This window comes from Numida meleagris, chromosome 3 (assembly GCF_002078875.1).
Source record: "Numida meleagris isolate 19003 breed g44 Domestic line chromosome 3, NumMel1.0, whole genome shotgun sequence".
Lineage (NCBI taxonomy): Eukaryota > Metazoa > Chordata > Aves > Galliformes > Numididae > Numida > Numida meleagris.
Genome location: NC_034411.1, coordinates 45,576,841 through 45,596,795, shown reverse-complemented (window position 1 = coordinate 45,596,795; position 19,955 = coordinate 45,576,841). Strand labels below are relative to the sequence as shown.

At 36.3% G+C, this 19,955-nt stretch overlaps 1 protein-coding gene across 5 annotated transcripts in view; it reads left to right on the top strand.

The window, feature by feature from the left end:
• MAP3K4 (mitogen-activated protein kinase kinase kinase 4) overlaps positions 1-19,955 on the top strand; it is a 73,236-nt gene that overhangs the window by 40,364 nt on the left and 12,917 nt on the right. For 2 of the 5 annotated variants that reach the window (XR_002436377.1, XM_021389778.1), the window contains exons 10-19: positions 1,141-1,407; positions 3,237-3,386; positions 4,275-4,436; positions 5,485-5,618; positions 7,918-7,996; positions 10,379-10,457; positions 12,451-12,547; positions 13,428-13,544; positions 17,006-17,106; positions 19,241-19,321. Coding sequence is in view for 4 of the 5 variants with exons in the window: in XM_021389778.1 (XP_021245453.1) it covers positions 1,141-1,407; positions 3,237-3,386; positions 4,275-4,436; positions 5,485-5,618; positions 7,918-7,996; positions 10,379-10,457; positions 12,451-12,547; positions 13,428-13,544; positions 17,006-17,106; positions 19,241-19,321 (1,267 nt within the window). In the remaining variant the exon portion in view is untranslated. The remainder of the gene's footprint in view (positions 1-1,140; positions 1,408-3,236; positions 3,387-4,274; positions 4,437-5,484; positions 5,619-7,917; positions 7,997-10,378; positions 10,458-12,450; positions 12,548-13,427; positions 13,545-17,005; positions 17,107-19,240; positions 19,322-19,955) is intronic. The other 3 variants (XM_021389779.1, XM_021389780.1, XM_021389781.1) reach the window with 3 other exon arrangements.

Sequence of the window (19,955 nt, the reverse complement as noted above, 5' to 3'; positions counted from 1 at the left end):
TTTCAATGAATTATATTTATTTGGATCTGCTACACTATTTTTTGTCCTTATATGTGTTTAAAGTATGTAATTTCCAATTGGGTAACAATTGATTAACTCTGCATGAGAAATTTCCTGTTGGATTTAAATGAGTGATTGCTAAAAGGGGACATTAGTTTGAGGGAAGACAGACAAATTCATAGGAGAGACACACATCAGGTGTTGCTAAATATGTGGATAAAATTGTTTTGGATCAGATGACCTTCAGAACTCCTTTCCAGCTTAAGCTAATCTGTTAAAACAAACAAACAAACAAAAAAAAAAACCAACGAAAAATGGGAAAACCTGTTTAGCAGAATTTAAAGAATTCACAGACAAGAGTTTAGCAGACAAGAGTTTAGCAGGACTCTTGTCTGTGAATTGTTTAAAAGTGAGAGCAGTTAGGGAAATTTTCAGTTTATGTTTACTTTTAAAAAATACTGTTTCCTAGTCACTCTGCTGCTCTGAGACACAATACTGGATTTCGTTAAAGGCAGTATCATTGTTCCTATGCACATTGTTGAAGAAAAAATGGAATCTTGACTTTGAAAAGTTTGTGAGCATGTGGGTTAAATAATCCATTGTGAAGTCTTGAGGTTTATCTGCTTTTATGCATTGCCCTCTCCCCTTTTTTAAGTTTCTCAAGAAGACACATATTTTGGTGATAACACTTCATATACTGGCCCTCTAGCATTGTGTAGGGAGTTGAATTTTTTAAAAGCCTTTTCACTCAGATGCAGATTAGTTTTGGAAAACTATTTTAAATTTCATTAACAATTTTACAGTTTTTATTTTGACCTTTGGATGATAGTGATTTTAATTAAGAAATATATCTGCTTTATGGTAAAGATGTTGAGCGCAGTGTTTTGTCTTAGCTTGATGACATCCAACTCTGAAAAGAAAGAGCTAAACTTAAACTCTATGTCAGTTACCTTATGACAGATCACAGAAATCAGCTATTTTGCTGTTTTCACAGTCCGATTCTGATTCCTGACTTGGTTAAAAATATTGCTTTAGCATGCATATTGTACAGCTGCTTGAGATAACTTCTTGTTTAAATTTTACTTATCTCAGGAGAAAGTGAAATTCATTCATTCAGTCTCATTTTATTTTCTTCTACAGGTACAAATTCCTGGACTCGAGAATTTACAAGTATTTGTCCCAAATAGTATTGCAGGTGAAAAGTCTGTGATTTTGCAGCTCCTAAATGCAGCTGCTGGAAAAGATTGCTCAAAAGATTCAGATGAGGTTGCATATGAGGCCTATTTACTAATGACCAAACACAGTGACAAAGACCATGAATTAGGTGACATGTGGAGCGCATGGGAGGGCCAGCCAGTCAAAGTAGTGCCACAAGTGGAAACTGTTGATACACTGCGAAGCATGCAGGTGGGTTTGCTTCTTTTTGTTTTGCCTGTTTGTGTGATCTCCACACTTCTTTGAAGACTTCTCCTTTCAGACTAACCAAAGTGATTTAAGTGAGACATGTTCCTTTTTATGCATAGTAATTTAAATTATAGCGTAAGATTGATTCTTAGCTGCATTAGTAGACTCTATTGAATTTTAATATTTCTTAAAATTAATCTCTACCGTGTACATTTTCCAGGGATAGATTTTTGTAGTAAGATATTTTAAATATCTAATTTGGTGTTCAGATGGGTTGGACTTCATGTTTTATTAAGAACTCACCAGTCTTAAAGAATGTAGGTCAGTTGTGTGCTTTCCACACACTGACAAATGAAACAAATTAGTTTCAATCTTGAGTGAATTGTGATGTTTGAAGTAAAATTTCTGTGGAGTTACTGGATGTTCAGCAGCTCTTCAGGAAGAAATATTTCCAGTCATGCTTCCCTTAATTCCAAGCCAGTGGGTGTTCCTGCCAGTAGTTCTGCTATGCTATAGTATCTGAGCCAGCTGTAACTCCCTGCCCATCCTGTTCTCATGCTGTTATGTTAAGCTAAGTGAATTTTCCTTTTAGTATGTCATGCATTTCCTTGGATCCCTACCATAAATGGGCTCTTCTGTCTACTAACAGAGTGACTTTCCGTATCACTGGGCCAGGCCTCTGATGTTCTGAGGGCTACAGCAACTACGGGCAGTTGAAAATATCACTCCTGTATATAGCAGTGTTTATCTGTAGGCATGACTAAACAATTAAAAAAAAGGCTTTTAATAAAGTTTTTAGAATTTCATTGGACTCCTAGTAGAGGTAACATTTCATTCAGTAAGTGAAAACAGCAAATATGGAATTTAGTTTGCAAACAGCATCCCATCTAACTTAGATAACATACTGTGGATGCGTTTATGTTTGTGTCTATATAGCATTTAATAATCTCTTCTAAATTGTATGTTGAAAAGTTAAGAGGTAAACAGTTCTTCTGAAAGGTTGTGTCCTGTGTTGTAAATAGCATGCTTTAATTATAAATTAGAGAAAATATTTAAACTTGAGAAATGTTTTTTTTAAAAAAACAGAAGAATGCCATGAAAATTAAAAAAATTTTGAGCTTGAAAGTATTGTTTACTGGGGAGGTTTAAAAAATGCAGATGAACTAAGTATTGTTTAGTAATATTTTTCGCTCCTTTTTCTGTATTTTGAAATGGACAGTGTAGGATATGAACCACAGTGCCAGGGCAAAGATAGCACCATTTGCTATTATATGTACTTTTATAAAAGTCTGTAATATCAGAGTTCTGGTTTTCCAAATGTACTCTTATATTTCAGTAATTTTCAAAGTCTGAGCAAACGCTGTGGGTTAAATCAATTTTTTTTTTTTCAGTTCCCCTCAAATATATTACCTCACTTGGATAAAATCTGCTTATTTTTGATGATTGTTACCTCTGTCAGCTTGGAGAAAGTATAATTATTATACTTAGATACTGTCTTTGTATAACTATTTTGAAGACAATTTTTAACATAGAGTTTCCCAATTTTCAAAAAGTTAATCATCTTTCCAGAAATGAATAGTAGTGTATTCCCATTGAAAACTTCCTGTGGCATTTAACCTTATAGACGCCTGCCTGAAAGATGAGTGTTTATGAAGGTCTGTTGCCAGCATCAAGCTTTTCTGTATGAATTAAGAATTCTGATGAGTAGCAAAGAGAGAAACCGTATAATATGTTAGAATTCCAAAAATTTCCAGTTGGAATTTTGCAATGCAGGATGTGTTTGTAGAGGGAAGGTTTTGTTTATAAGGACTAGTGGTATCTCATATTCCTAGGTTGACAACCTCCTTCTCGTAGTCATTCAGTCTGCCCACCTTGTGAGTCAGCGAAAAGCTTTCCAGCAGTCTATTGAAGGGCTCATATCGCTCCACCAGGAACAGACATCCAGCCAGCCAATCATTGCCAAGGCTCTGCAGCAACTAAAGGTAAGCAGTATTCCAGATTATCTCAGTAAAAATGGTTTTACTTTGATCACTGATAAGTAGAGATGTGTAAGGAGACTTGATTGCAATGCTAATGACATTCTGCAGCTGTAATTTGTGTAAGATCATTGGAATTTATTTTCAGTACAATTTTCATTCTGTTTTTGCTAAGGATGTGTGAGTATAATTTTGAGCAATATTAGTATGAGCATTTTTATAGTAGTCATACAGGAAACAAGTCAGTAACGCAATAGAAGTATAGTAACAGAAAAAATAACATCTTTGTTTGAGGGCATTATTGGAGGAAAGTGATTGATTTGATAAAAATAAATTCTGTCAAAATCCAGGATCTGTAAGGAGTGACTCTTTTTTCTGTATTTGGAGGGGATGACCGCTTGTGATCATGTGATGTGTAAATGAGTAGGTCTTGTTCTTTGTTTACTACTTTTCTGTTCGTTTGTTTTTTAGTGTTTCTGGATCCTTAAAAAAATAAGAGATTTCTGTGGTGAATTTGCAGTATCAGGGCCCTGTGTTTCCTCTTGAGTTTAGTAGAAGCTATGTACACATCATGGTTAAAATACCACCAAAGACTTGGTCACATTATAGATAGTAAAACTCATTTTCTTTTTTATTTCCTTTGGTTTCGTTGTTTTTAAAGTTAGTCTCATACAAGCAAACAAACTGAATTGCGATACTACCGTTAATTATAAGACTTGCTTAATGCAAGTTGTGAAAAGTATTTGCTTTTCTGAGACTGAATTAATTGTGGTGACATTAAAGTACATTTGCATTTAAAATAATGTAACCATCAGATTTGCATTTGCCTTAATCTACTCAATAGTAGAATATAAATAATATTTTTTTATTATTATTATTTTTTGTTTTGTTTAGAATGATGCATTGCAGCTATGTAATAAGATAAGCAGTGCCATTGACAGAGTTGATCATATGTTCACATCTGAGTTTGATGCTGAAGTTGATGAATCTGAATCTGCCACTTTGCAGCAATACTACCGGGAAGCCATGATTCAGGCTTATAATTTTGGGTTTGAGGTAAGGAAACAAAAAATTAATGACAGTAATAACTATGATTTGTTTTGTGAATTTGACAGGAAACGGTTGTAGTTTCTTTTTTACTTTGGTACAAATAATTTAACTACCTGTGAAAATATGAAGAATTCTAGCAGAACACTTAAAAAATATGAGTTGCCACAGAAATCCTGTGTGAAAAAAGACTGAAACAGAAAAGAGGGATATTACAGACTCCAGTTAGTAATGTCTGAAACTTCAAAAGGCATTAAGAACTTGCTAAATTCAAGTGTAGTCTTGAAACTCTGCTGGCAGGTTACATTTTAGATGAAATCAGAAATATTTTTTGGTATTGAGCGTCATTGTGTAACTTGGCTTCTCACTCTTTTTCAACCTGGAGTAGCACAAAAAGACATTTGAGCCTTCCTTTCGAAGTTTATGATGGTTCTTTGATGTAGTGAATATAGCTTTTGAGTGTCTTCCCTACAGTGCTGATGAGCAAATGTCATGTTTTTATAATATATAATGTTTCCTTGTTTGATTCCTGTGACCTTTGTAAGTTTCTAGATTTTTTTGAGATTGTGTAGTACAGTAACGTCCTTCTAAGAATAGTCTTCAAAAAAAAAAAAAAAAAAAAAACAGCTGGTATTTCTGGTTTGTTTGTTTTTTTTTTTAATGTATATATACAACTCCGTTTTTTTTCTCTGGATTATCTGTAATATAACTGAAAATAAACGTTACTTTGAGGTTCAACCTCTGATTACGGGGCTGAGCATTTATGTAGGATATTACTTAAATGCTGTGTATGCTGTTAAACATCGGCATATGCCCATATGTACACAATAATACAATATGACATAAGTGCTGCCCCTCACATTTTGTGTCATATACTTTTAAAATTTCGTACTGTAATCATGCAATTGCTAGCATGAAATCATTTTGTTTAAGAATAGGATGTGGTTGTTAACCCTGTGCAAAGTTTTGTTATCCTGCAAATACTCTGGTGGATATTCCAAATAATACTTTTGATATTACTGTTATTATTTGAAAAGTAATTTTTAATTTGTTACAGTACCATAAAGAAGTTGTTCGTCTGATGTCTGGAGAATTCAGGCAGAAAATTGGAGACAAGTATATCAGCTTTGCCAGAAAATGGATGAACTATGTGCTAACAAAATGTGAGAGTGGCCGAGGCACTCGACCCAGGTATCAGCAAACTTGTTAAAGTCATAGTAAAATGTGTTACTTTCAAATAATATGCAGAACTCTTCATGCTGTGAACAGTGCTTAATTGTTTAGAAGCATTTCTTTTAAACTATTAATGCTTCTTGGATTTTGAAAGTAATTTGAAATGTAAATACGTAAAGCCAAATGAATTCCCTAGCTGCTTTGCAGAGTCTTCTGCTGAACATCTTGCCTTCTGTTAGTTGTTATGAAGAAAAGGTGGAGATCATTGAACTCAAACAGTTCAGAAACTAGGTATGGGCCATTAGCTCTGGACAAAAGTAGTATGCAACCAGGCGTCAATGAAGACTGCTGAATATGCAACAGTCATTCTCAGAGTATTGTACAGAGAAAGGAGTGTTGTCTTGTGCATTTGCAGAAATGATGTCCACATAAAAGCTTTTGCCTCCTGTACAAGTCCTTTCTATCAGTCTCTTCTGAAAGTATGGCCCACAGATGAGGAAAAAGTGTTTCCACTCGGGTGAAAATTCCTCAGATTGATGATTGCATGTAAATATTAGAATTCAGCCTTTGTATTTGTGAATGGTTTTTGTTGCAGTCGAAATTACTCCTGCTTGCATGTGACTCCTTTTCCCAGTTTTATTTCAAAACCTCTTTTTTCGTATGTAACCTAATCTCAGAAATTAAATGGATTGAACAACATTTTCTGCTTTGAGTAGTATGAAGCTATAGTTAAACTAACTATAACTAGAACTACATTAGAATCGTAGAATCATAGAATCACAGAATGGCCTGGGTTGAAAAGGACCTCAAAGATCATCGAGTCTCAACCCCCCTGCTAAGTGCAGGGTCGCCAACCACTAGACCAGGCTGCCCAGAGCCATGTCCAGTCTGGGCTTGAATGCCTCCAGGGACGGGGCATCCACAACCTCCCTGGGCAACCTGTTCCAGTGCGTCACCACCTTCTGTGTGGAAAAACTTCCTTCTAACATCTAACCTAAATCTCCCCTGTCTCAGCTTAAAACCATTCCCTTCAAGTATTGGAAGGCCACAATGAGGTCTCCCCGGAGCCTTCTCTTCTCCAAACTAAACAAGCCCAGTTCCCTCAACCTTTCCTCATAGGAGAGGTGCTCCAGCCCTCTGATCATCTTGGTCGCCCTCCTCTGCACTCGTTCCAAGAGCTCCACGTCCTTCTTGTGCTGGGGGCTCCAGGCCTGGACACAGTACTCCAGATGGGGCCTCACAAGAGCTGAGTAGAGGGGGACCACCACCTCCCTCTCCCTGCTTAGACGTATTGAAATGTATGTTTCCTCAGCCTGTTGAGAGTATTGCTGGGCCTAGTGGTCTCTCAAATTGTGCTTAGAGTTAGTGCTGTGAAACTCTATTGATGGACACTAACAGAAAAAAAAAAAAGAGGAATTGCATTATTTTAAGGATGTAAACTAGGGGCTGGGACACCTGAACAAGAAGAATGGTACTGTAGCTTGATTTATTTATGTGGTTTTGCAGTATTTTGTAGCTGGTATATCAGAATTTTATGGAATTCTGTTGCTTTGTAATAGATGCTTTATACTGATCTGTGCTAGCAGATGTTTGGTTGTTTTTTTTTTTCCTTAAAGAATAGTGCTGGTCAGTCTTTCGTGGAGGATGTCTGTTTTACTTGCAGGCAGAAGAGGAGGAAAGAATGGGTAGTCTGAAGCATGTCTGGATAGCCTAGTTAGCTTGCTGAGATAATTTACTTGTATTTTGTAGATCACCCCTGCCAGTTTTAGTTAGCAGTGTTGGGTTGGTGGTTGGGAAGTAGCTAAAGGCACAACTCACTCAAGCCAAGTTAATTGTTTGTTCTTTACCAGTCAAGGCTCTGAAACCAGTGATGCCCAATTTGTGCTGATCAGATTCTTAAAAAATCATTAGTATTCTTTTTATCTTGTTTCAAAAATGATAATTTAGGAAGGGGACATTGTGGTTTGGCTTGTTACTCTAAAACATCATGAGTGAATTGATGGTACCATCCCTGAAGGTAGGACATACATGAATATTTAATGGCTTAGTATGGTACATACATATATATTCAGCGGTCTGTTTGCTTCATTTGGCAGTGTCCTTGTTAAAATCGGGCTTTATCTGCATGTAACTCAGCAAATATTAGTAGAAGTTAATAGAATACATTACCTTTAATATATTAAATTGTTTTCTTATTTTTCCTCTTGAAAGTGTGAAAAAAATCTTTGTAACTACCGTTCACTTTTCTTTGATGTTGTTGAAACTCTTGTGATGGCTTCAGTCAAAGAGTAATTCATTCTGTCTATCTTTGAGATAGGTGGGCAACTCAAGGTTTTGATTTTCTTCAAGCCATTGAACCAGCATTTATTTCGGCTCTCCCAGAAGATGATTTCTTGGTATGGAATAAGTTATTCTGATCGTTATTTATTTTGAAATAATTGCAAAGCTTTTCTGTCACTGTCTGTTATCAGGAGTGTTTTTTATAAAGCTGTGTCTGGCTACAGATGCTCTGAAAATTGCTATTGTGTGTAACTGATGATGATGATGACATCTCTTCAGCTTATAAAATAATGAATAGTGTATGGTTATGACCACTGGCTTTAATATTTTCAAATTGCTGACAGTTTGCCTGTGCTGTCTTGGGAGGCTATCTTCTTCTGTCTCTGGGGAAATTTGATAGAAGCTTTACTGCAGAGTTAAAACATGTAGTTGTCCTAATAAATTTCTGAATACAAGCTTCTGAGTCTTAGCACCCAATGTTCACTTACTTTATGAATACAAAAGCACAATTGCTTAAGCGTATTTATTCAAATTGTGCCAACATCAAATTGATTTTAAGGAATGTCTCTTTTGTTTTTACTATGAAAAAACAGTAGACTGGCTTTTTTTCTTTGCTCTGCCTTCTCCTTTCTCCTGTGGAAATAAAATCCTGAGAATTTATTTCTGATCTTGATACAGTACAACAGAGAAGTGAAAGTACAGTTGCCATAAAGTAGCAGATATGAGTGTCGCTGATTTTTTTTAGTTTCAAGATCTGTTATGAAATGCCAACCACTTTAGTCTTGCTTAATACAGAAACTATGTAGTTTAGTTTCTACTTACATTTTTGTCAACAGCTCTCAAGTAAGTTACGTTTTTTTCTTCTGTGTCTATGTTGTTGTAAAAGAGTCATCTGCCTAAATGACAAGGTTAAGCTTGTGATGGTAATACACCAATACTGTAGTTTCAGGAAGTAGCCCCTCAGCTTTACTTATCTGATTTGATGTAGTTTCTAAGGTACCTGCTATTTCCAAGAGTAATGTGTGTATATTTTAGGGTTACTGTCTTGCTAGAGATCATTATTTAGAGGGAAGCCTCTAAGGAGGAAAGAATGCCTTTGACATTAATAACTGGTAATTTTGTCCATAAGTGGAATTGATACTTTCTTGTGACCATGAAAGTGTGCTAACAAGCAGTCATGCTGGAGTTAATTTGTTGACTGTTGTAAAATACCTTGACATTTCCTCAAATAGGGTTTTTATGACCAAAGTTTCACATGTACAAAGAAAATTCAAAGCCAATATTATGTAATGTAGATTAAGTTCGGACTTGTACAAGTGGGAGAGAAGGGGAGAAAAACCAAAACCTTAACTGCATTTCTGAAGTTTTGCTTTGTTAAAGCTGGATTTCAGTTTTGGAGAGCATTACTTGAAGCTCCTTATGGTAATTTAGTCTGACTGCTGTATAACAGCAGCTTACGGCATTTTACCAAGAAATGCCTATGTCATTTCTAATCTCTTATTCAAATAATACCTGATGTCATTAAAAAAAAAAAAAGTCTGCAGTTGACTCTCTAGATTTAAAGCGGAGATAGTTTTGAGCTCAGTCTAAGTTGATAAGATACACCAATCACAGACTAAACACTTTTTTTTTAATTTAAAAAATTGAAAAATTTAAGCACTGTTATTCAGTTAGTCTAGCTTCAAGTTCTAGTCTTTTAAGTTTTTGAATTTCTGAAAGAAATGCTGACTGGGTCTGAATGACTGGTATTTAGAAGTGGCTTTCGTAGCAGCTACTGAAGAACATGATTTTATTTTGCCCTGGTGTTCTGACAAGTGAATTGAATCAGAGTCAGATTTAATAGTTTGTGCAAGGTTACATGGACAGTTGTGAGTACAATTCATAATTCAGCTCAGATTGCCTGAGCCTAAGTTCAGTGATTTGACTACTAAACATTCTTTCCCGAAAGCTTTACTTAGTTCTTGGGTAGGTTAGGAAAGTGGATTTCTTTTATTGTGCAGTGCATCGTATTCATTCTTTTACAGACTTTCATCTTGTGATTCAGGCTGTCATACTCTCACCCATATTCTTTGGCTGTTTCTTCTTGAGTTGGATCAGGGAAAGGAGAGAAGGCAGCAGAGGTTGTTGTAACATTTTCTCAGTTCCAGCAAACTTAATTGTACATTTTTATAAGTGATGGATAATTTTAAGTTTCACTAGCTTTATATTATGAAATATTTTTATGATGAATCATTGTTCAGTTTTCATGGTTACTGCATTTTGGCAAGGTCAACAGACAAGGCAAAATTAAGACTTTCTATGTTAAAAAAAAAAATCAGTCAAAACCCTTTTATGCATCCAGAAGTTTAATATCATTGGTAAATTGGGGAATGAAGTGTGTAAATTTTGAGATACTACGTATTTAACCATTATCATTTTATTACTTTGAGATTTACCATATAGTTATGAAGTCTCTTGGAGTGTAAAATGTCATCACATTTTCTGTTTGCATTTTCTAGAGTTTACAGGCTCTGATGAATGAGTGCATTGGCCATGTTATTGGAAAACCTCACAGTCCTGTTACAGGTCTGTACCTTGGTAAGGCAGAAGTTACTGGTGTTGGTTCTTGAGTTTTGCTTCTATTATATTATAATTTTGATTGTAAAGTCATTTTAAAAATTTAGAAAGAGAAATAAAGATTTTATTTCAAGGCTTTTGTGATTCTTGATGGGAAATTGTGATTGTCTGAGGAAAATGTAGATAAATGGTGGTTTTACTCAAGAAATTTAGAAGCTTTACAGATGCTTTTCTCTGATTTTGCCCTTGAATCCTTGTGCAGTTTTGCAGGTCTCCTGGAGGATTGTGTTTTCTAAAGGTTGGTTAAAGAAGCGGTTTTAACTTTAGGCAGACAGTCACAGCTCCCTCTCCCAAATTTTCTTTGTGGTGCTACAGGTGTTCACACTCCTGACAGACTTTTGTATAAGTGTTGAGGTACAGAGCAGATACATTTGGTGGCATGAGATAGAGCTGTAGGAAATAATTCTCTGGTACCAAAATTTGTCATAGCTTAAAAAATACTTTTGTTTGGCATTAGAAGAAAATCAAGATATTTCATTATTTATTGTGAGAAAAATGATGTTTCCTCAGCTGTGTTTTTCTTCTACATACCTCTCTCTCAGCACTGTTCCTCTCTTCTTCCTCCCAAGTTCATTGAGTGGTTTAACTTTCAAAATACCACATCTTCTTCCTGTCTTTCTCCTCATGCCCACTTCCTGGATAGGGTTGATAGCCGAAGACATGAGGGGAAGGTAAATTGACTTGGCCAAGAGGAAGTTTTTCAGTATTTTGGGAAAGTTTCACTTTTAATGAGTAACTCTTGTAGCTGGGAAACCTTTCACAATCTAAGTTAGTATAATCCTTTGCATAAATTACTGCCTACATATTAGTCGAGTTCTGTACTGTGATGCAAAACCTGTACATTCACTCTTTATACTGTATTGTAAATAAATATAACTAAACATAAACTGTATCCTAGCTGCAGATATTCCTTTCTGTCTCATGATCAGGAGTAAAATAAGAATTCCTACTTCCATTTGTATTCTGTTTTGAGTGACTTAAATCCACTGTGATCTTTGCCCCCTTTCCCAAAGCTGAGGATTCAGCTGCATTCATGCTGTTGCCTATAGATACACAGCAGGGTGTCTCCTGGTGTTTCATCCTCTCTTTTTCCTTTGTGAAGCAGTATATATCCACCTTCGTGGGCTGGATTCTACCTTCTGCTAGTGTCCTTGCAAATTATAACAGGGAAACCAATACTGGTCCTGACAGTTTTTGTTTTTCCTGGTATTGCGAACAAGACAGAAAACAAGCTTGCCATGATTAAACAAGCCTTGCAGAAAGTGAACTGTTCTGGGTTTTGATTAGCAATCAGCTATCTAGTGTCACCATATTTTTCTGACTGCTTAGGGAGAGGCTGGTGAATGGGAAGACACTGTAAACTTATTTTCTGGGCACTGAATGAGCTAGACATAAGGTCAGCGTGGCTGATTTATGTATGACCCTTTTGCTGTTCACCATTTATTTGCAGACTGGCATGGGAAGAGCAATAGTATTGGTAAAACTGTCATATATTTTTTTCCCTAGTTCATTTTGGTTTCTATTGCCTGAGAAACCCAATTTTGATGCAAAGTGGACGTAATAGTGTTGTTTGCTTTTTAATTATTATTCAATTTGTTAATATTTATTTTGAAGTAAGATAATAAAACATCCTTAAACTATGAAGCTGAGGATTTAGTTTTAAATTTTCTAATTGCTGTTTTTTTGTTTTCTTAGAAATTTTAATAATTTTCTAAATGAATGTTACACGATACAATGTGAATTATATTTATTATTCATAGCTTTGTAATAGCTCTATTTAAAATTTGAATGATCAGGGAATTTTCTTAAAGGAAAGGAAAATATGTACTGGTTTGCACATAATTCTATGAAGTTGCAGTTAGTATTAATTTTGTGTCTTGAAATGTCCTCAACAGAGCTTTTTTGACATTTGAGTCAAGATCTTAATCTTGTTTGTTTGTTTGTTTGTTTGCAGCTATTCATCGAAACAGTCCCCGTCCTGTAAAAGTACCTCGATGTCATAGTGATCCACCAAATCCTCATCTTATCATCCCCACTCCTGAAGGCTTCAGGTAGCATGAGTTTAGATTTCTAAACTGTTTCATCCTCTCATGGCTGTGCTGACTCTTGGAACGCCATGGGTGGAACATCATATCTTTCCTCTTGGAGGCAAAACTGCTAGAAAAAACTAGCATGTTAGTGATCTCAATTTTATAGAAGTGCTTTTAAAGACAGTACAGCTTCTTTCTTTTCCTCTCCTTCTGTCTCTTTATTTTACAGTTTTTACTGGTGCATGCTTCCCGGCTTTGAGGTCACTCTTGTCCTTCTTGTCTTTCCTGAAAACTCTGTAAAAATGGAACAAGTTTTAGTTCAGGGAAAACTGCTTGATAGCAAGACTTGTTGTTTTTTTTTTCTTTCCCTACTTAGAATCTCAGTCTACATGACTGCAATAGTGGTTTCTGTAGTTTAGCTTTAGGTAACATTTGAACAGCCGTAGCATTCTGGAATATGGTGGCATTTCTGCATCGTTAACAATCTTTGACAACTTAAAAACAGTGAATGGGTTTGCTTCCCACTGAAAGAGTAGACATGAAAATTTTCATATAAACCTCGCCATGAATCTTTTTTTACACAGAAGGTCTTCAAGAACAGCAGCACAGTCAAGCTACACACTTGACTTTTATGAGAATTGCTTAGCTGCTGGCAGATGCTGACATTAATCTAAAGATGTGGGGGTCATTATTTTAAGGATGATTTTTCTTGTACGTATTGACATTTCCTGAGGCTTCTGAGACCCAAGATTGTTTCACAGATAAGTCTTTATGTACTTGGAAGACATTTAAAGCCATGCCTCAATGTGCACACTTCAAAGTTTCTTTTTTAAAGTAAACTTTCAGCTCCATCCATTATTATTTTTTGAACTCTTTCCTGAAGTTTTTCTTCTTGCCACAGCACACGGAGTGTCCCTTGCGATGCACGGAACCCTTGCAACGTTACTGTCAGTCGCCCCGCTCCCATCGGTAGCGACTCAGCTCAACCCAAATCTGTCAGCAGTGCAAATGATACCAGGTAGCTCAACGCCATGACATAGCAGTCTCATTCTACTTACATCATCCATATAACTGTTTCCACCTACTTGCATTCCAGTAGATCATTTACACCATGCTTTTCCGTCCCATCAAATTTTCCACTGGCCTCATTCATGTTTGACTTGAGTAGAATCTTATGTTGTAGAAATTGATGATAAACCCATTCTCAGAATTAAAATCTCTAAACAAAATTAGTAGTTTGAGTATGTGCTCCTGACATTTTGAGTCAGTAGATAACAAACTTACTAAGTAAAAATGTCCGTGAAATTAACATAATCCTGTCAGTTTGGTATAACTTTACTAAATTGTATTGATAACTAACACTTGGCACTAAGTTGACTCTTACATATATATCAACCCAAAATGTGGTATTTATTTTGTGTGTTTTGTTTTTATCTTTGTTTTTGTTTTGTTAGATAACAGTTTTGGCATTGTTATTACCTGCCATCGTTATTTTGAAACATTAGATGGTGGCAAACAAGATTAGACAAGTAAAATATTTCATTCAATAAATGCAATTTTCAGTTGCTACGGATGCTAACCGGACCACAAAAGCACATATTAAGGTCTTAAGAGGGAATTAAATTGCAACTTTGTATATAGTATCCTTCCTGCAAGTCTATTTTGTTGACAAAAGGCCTGAATTTTTGTCATTCATACTATCTGTTTTTATCCTTCATGCTTCCATTTTAAGCCCTCTCTTGGAGGAAAAAAAAAAAAAAAAAAAAGACAAAGGCAGTAATCTGCAGTGCTATGCACTTGAAAAGCCCCTTTCAAGTAAGTAAAATTCTAGAGATTTTTTCACTGGGAGGTTCTGGCAGCTTTATATGCATACAGGGTAAAGATTAATTTGTTTTTATGATTTTGAAAATCAAATGCAGAACTTGTTTGGTTTTTTGACTTCATGCAACAAATGAAGAGGATTTTTAACTTGAGTATTTACAGTGCTTCAAGCCAAGGTATCTCTTTGCTTGAAGATAGTTTTTTAGAGGGGAGATAGGAGCCTCTTTTTCAGTTTCTGTAGTCTTTGTTGTGATTTTATACCAAATGAAATGGTCACTGTTATAATTTGACACACTTGAATACAGTGACGTGGTTTCTGTATGTGCATCTTCCAAACTTCAATCAAAATTTGTGTAGGTTAGCATTTTGACCTTTTTTTTCTTGTGCTGGAAGATAGTCATTAAGAATAAAAGAAATAAGAGTTCTACTTTTAAATGCAATTCAATATACAGTACTTTAATGGATTGTAATATGAAAGTCAATGTGAATGCAGTGCTTTAGTCTAATGGCTATGCCTGTTTATGACATGCTTGTGATTTTTGTAGAACTCTGTTTTTTCTTTTTCTGGTGGTTAGCATTAAAATATCTTGTGACTTTTTTTTTCACACACTGCTTGGATTTTTAATTAGTGTTGCTTAACCACCTGTTCTCTATAGGATATCTGCTGGTTGTTATTTAGTTGGTTTTGTTAAAAGGATGGCCAAATATTACAATATAATGTATTTATTGCAAGTTTCTGCTGTTAGTGTAGTCAAAAGAACTTATGACATGTTGCAGTCCTAATTACAGGTTTCATTTATTTGTGCTTCAATAGAGAAGTGAAATCTGTTGGGTAAGAAAATGGTGTTTGGCTCTGTATGCCAGAGGTGTGGGGTCCAGCTGCTGGAATAGTGCAGAAACATGAACTTTGTACACTTTCCAGAATCTCATTAGACATTTATGGCATGATTATAAGCATTACATAACCATAAAAGGTTGAATGTAGAAACTTGATACATCAGTTGCACTGGGCAGTGCATAGTACACAAGTGCCACCACAGTTCTGTTGAAGTTTTGCTTTAAAAAGAAAAAAAAAACAACAAAAAAACACAACAACTGTTCAATGTAACTGGAAAGTAAAATCCAGAGCAGTAATATTTATTCACATTGAGCTTGATGATGGTCATTAATTTATACCACGTTTATACTAATGACCTATATAAAAGTTTAATTTCTGAGCTAGCTGAGGTTATTAATCATCATTTTATATTTATCCAGGATCAGAGATGAAATGTAGCAAGTATCTCTCAGTCTATTTCTGTGCCTAAGAACATGCAGGCAGTCTTTATAGACACGGCAGTAAAGGATTTGGATGGCTAGGATGCGGCTAAGGTGGATTTTAGGCATTTGGATTCAAAGTTTTGACACTTAGACTTCTCTATTCACTTACTACCTTATTCTAGAGACACCAGGAGTTTTTGAGCTCTTTGTGCAATTAGAAATGTTACTCTTTATCTCCCTAGTATTAGTGATTAAAAACTCAACTTCCCAAAGAGCTTTGAGGGTTTTTGCTTGTTCAGTTCCTCCTCAAACTTCAACAGTCTAGTTGAAGTTGCAGGCAGTATAGAACAAACATCATGTTGAGAACATTCACATGGGAGTAGAGTACCCTGATCTGTGGCTTCTGTTTTCAAGGTTGCGTGTGTTGCTTTTTTATACATATATAATTAGAAAAACACATTATAGGACAGGGAGGTCTTCTCATACATATTCAGCTGTTGTGTTCCCAGCTGTCTTTCATCCCTTTGTCACTGTTAACCGTTGGTGAAGGATTTAAGTGTTCCTCATTTTCCAGTAATGTTTAGCTCATTCTTCTAAAACATTAGGAGGCATCAATCACAGCTCTTCCCCACCATGCCTTAAAAAATGAAAGAGAGCCTTGTGTAAAAGGGATTTACCGTAGAAAGTTTTGCAGTTTTTACTGTAAAACCTGAGTAGATTGATCAATATCTTGGTAGCTGGAAAAAGGTGCCTGAAGACTTAAGGGCTTAAGACTCATTTCTCTCAGTACTGTTTCTCTTTCTGTTCAACATGCTTATTCATCTGGGTCTTATTCTGAGGTATTGAATTGTACTCTGCTTTTTGGAGGATGTAAGGCCTGGGCTACGGATAATTTAACTTCGTGTGTCCTGTCTGCTGAGTTGTGGCTCTACCCACTAGTTCTTACTTAGTGATGATGGGCTATGACTTTGTACTTGTCATGCTCTAGAAGCATATGAATTAGGTTACCATTCTTCATCTGATAATGTGGCTCAGGTTATCACCAAGTTGAAATCACTTCCGACTGTATATCCAAACCTGGCACCAGCCACGTCCTCCAGCAACTGTTACAAATCAGTAGTAGAGAGTCTTATGACCAACAGTGGCTTCACATAATTAATGCTTTAAAAGCTGAAGGTTTTTATTATTGACAGTGGCATAGTGAAAATTATATAAAAAGTCTTCAACTGGGGAAAAAATAGCAGCAGGTTTTTCCATTTGCATCTCAGCATCGGTTTTTCTTTCATGGTTCATGTCCTAGGCTTCATAGTTTTTTTTTTTCTCTTTCAAACTGCAGTTAAATTGTCATTAGTAGTTATTTAGTGCAATATTAATTAGTATGATGGCTCTGTTTAACAGGGGTTCCAGTGTCCCCGAAAATGATCGACTGGCTTCAATAGCAGCCGAGTTGCAGTTCAGATCCCTTAGTCGTCACTCCAGTCCCACTGAAGAGCGAGAAGGTGATTGTCACAATACTAGGTTGTGACTTGAATATGCTGATGATTTATGTCATTAACATATTTTTATCTGCTCCCAGTTCTTAACTCTCTCAATGTTTTTCACATTTTCCATTCAGACTTAGATTTTTAACTTCCAGATTTGTACTTTAAGTTCTTTGGTTTTCAGATGTAACTGTTCTCTTGCTTTCCTCTTTTTTTGAATTATACCTGAAGGAATTTCCTGGTGTCTTACTAAGTTTACATTATTCTAAATGAAATGAGTACCGTGGTTGCTGAATTATACCCCATCAGATAGTAAATTTCTAAGTGCTGTTACTGTAGTGTAAACTGGACCCACTGAGGCAGTGAAGAGTTTCCAATCAAATTCTTTAACTACCGCTGCAGTATTCATAGAATCATAGAATGGCCTGGGTTGTAAAGGACCTCGAAGATCATCTAGATCTTTGATCATCAACCCCCCTGCTGAGTGCAGGGTCACAAACCACTAGACCAGGCTAGTGGTCTAGGGCAGACGTGCCCAGAGCCATGTCCAGCCTGGCCTTGAACACCTGCAGGGACAGGGCATCCACAGCCCCCCTGGGCAACCTGTTCCAGTGTGTCACCACTCTCTGAGTGAAAAACTTCCTCCTAAGTCACATATTACAGATACTTGCTGTTACCTGAATTCAGAACAGCAGAGGTGACTTTGTCCTGATCAAGGCTGTTACCGAACTCTGGCAACCCTTTTTGTATTACCCTTGCACGCAGAGAACCAATACCCGGTCCTGACCAGCTGCTGCACAAAGCACATCAATATGATGAGCAGCAAAATGGCGTTTATTGGTAAAAGCTACAGAACTATATAATATTTCTTATCTTTTACTAGACTGTTCCAGAAGCTCACGCGGGCTTCTGGCCAATCATATTGAATCTCCCGCTTCTGACCTCTTACTTCCGAAAGGCCATGTACAGGGTAGTTATACACCTTGTTATGAAAACAAAGATGTACAGCCTCTCCTGTAGGCCAACCAATAGCAAGCGAATGGGGAAGGGCCTTCTGCGTTACAGCCCGAGTGCTCCGTAACACGCCTAATACACAACACAAGGCTCCTCCTTCAGGTGTACCCAACCCCTGTATGTGTGGTATTTTTTGTAATAAAAACAGAATCACAGTGTGGCTGAGCTTAGAAAGGCCTTCTGGGTCCATCTGCTCCAACCTGGCTCCAGGAGGGGCACTCAAAGCAGAATGCTCAGGCCCACATACAGGTGGGTTCTGAAGATCTCGAAGGAGGAGACTCCACAGCCTGTGCCAGTGCTCAGTTACCTGCACAGCAGGAAGAAGTGCTTCCCAGTGGTCAGATGGAACATCTTGCGTTCCAGTTTGTGCCCATTACTTCCTGTCCTGGCACTGGGCACAATTGAAACGAGCCTGGCTGTGTCTTTTTTGCACCCTTCCTTCAGGTAATCCTACACATAAATAAGATCACCTCCTAAGTCTCCTCTTGTAAGATTATGTTCTCTGTGCAAATTAGAATGAAGTATGAAATCACAAACAAAGCAGAGCTGATACTGTGGTCATTCTGCAAAATGAAGCAAAACGAATATAGTAGAAATTTATCCTAAGTGTTGTGTTTTATTTTGTTTTAAGAAGACAGTGAAATTATTGTTTGTCACAGGCTTAATCCCTTTTTAATATGTATGTTTGAATGGGAAACTGACTTAGATTGGAATGAAGCAAGTCTTTTTCTGAGGAAGCTTGGAAGCTTACTTTCCTACTGAGTTGTATCCCACATGTGATTCTGCATGCCCTGACTTGAAATGCTTCCTCAGTTGTTGAAGAGCTCTCTTCCTCTATACATTATATCTCATTTCAGAATAGCTTTTGTAGAATCACAGAATGATTAAGGTTGAAAAAGACCTCTAAGATAATCTAGTCCAGTCATCCACCTACCACCAATATTGCCCACTAAACTGTGTCTCTCATAACTTGTTTTCTAAAGATAAATAATTTTTTAATTTAAGAGCTTACATTGCTTTATGTACTTCTAGGGTATATTAGTCCTGGTATGTAAGATTTCAGTTTCTGCTGTATATGACTGCATAATCCTTAATATGAGATAAAGCCACTTTTATGCTGACAGTATTATTTCTCTAGAACCATCATATCCAAAAGGAGATTCAAGTGGCTCATCCCGGCGGAGTTGGGAGCTCAGAACCTTAATCAACCAGACCAAAGGTAGGAGTCGAGGAGTCACTGTAATGTAGCATTTCCTAAACTATTGTTGTGTTATAAGGCTGAATTTTAATGCTCATTTGAAAAGGTTTTCACAGCTGTGTTCCCATAAAGGGGATTTATATATATTTTTTTCTGAAATCTAGAAGACTTCTTTTTCAACATAAACACTGAGTAAACTGAGTTGGTTTAAACAGGAAGAAAAAGAGGAATGAGGGGTAACCAGAAAATTTCTAAAGGAATACTGCAAAGGGAACTGCTCTTACTGTACACTGTAGATAAGACAAGGATTAAAAAGTGGTATTAATTATAGGCAGGCAGAAGAATATGGGGATATTTCAGTATCTCCATCTTTTGGAAGCTGTTAGAAAAAGGTTAAACTACTGTCTATCAAGAGTGACAGATGCATGATTTTTCTTCTTAACAAGGAGGGTATAAATGATTGCTTTATTGAAATTTTTCTAGCTTCACTGGCTAGGATTCAGTTTCATGATAAGACTTCAAATCTGGAGTTATGTAATACCTCTAAATATTTGAAATAACAGAAATCTCTTACAATTTGTTAGAGTAAAAACTTAACTGCCCTTCTGTCCTTAATGACCCTAACACATTTCCATTATCTACTTGTGGTTAAAAA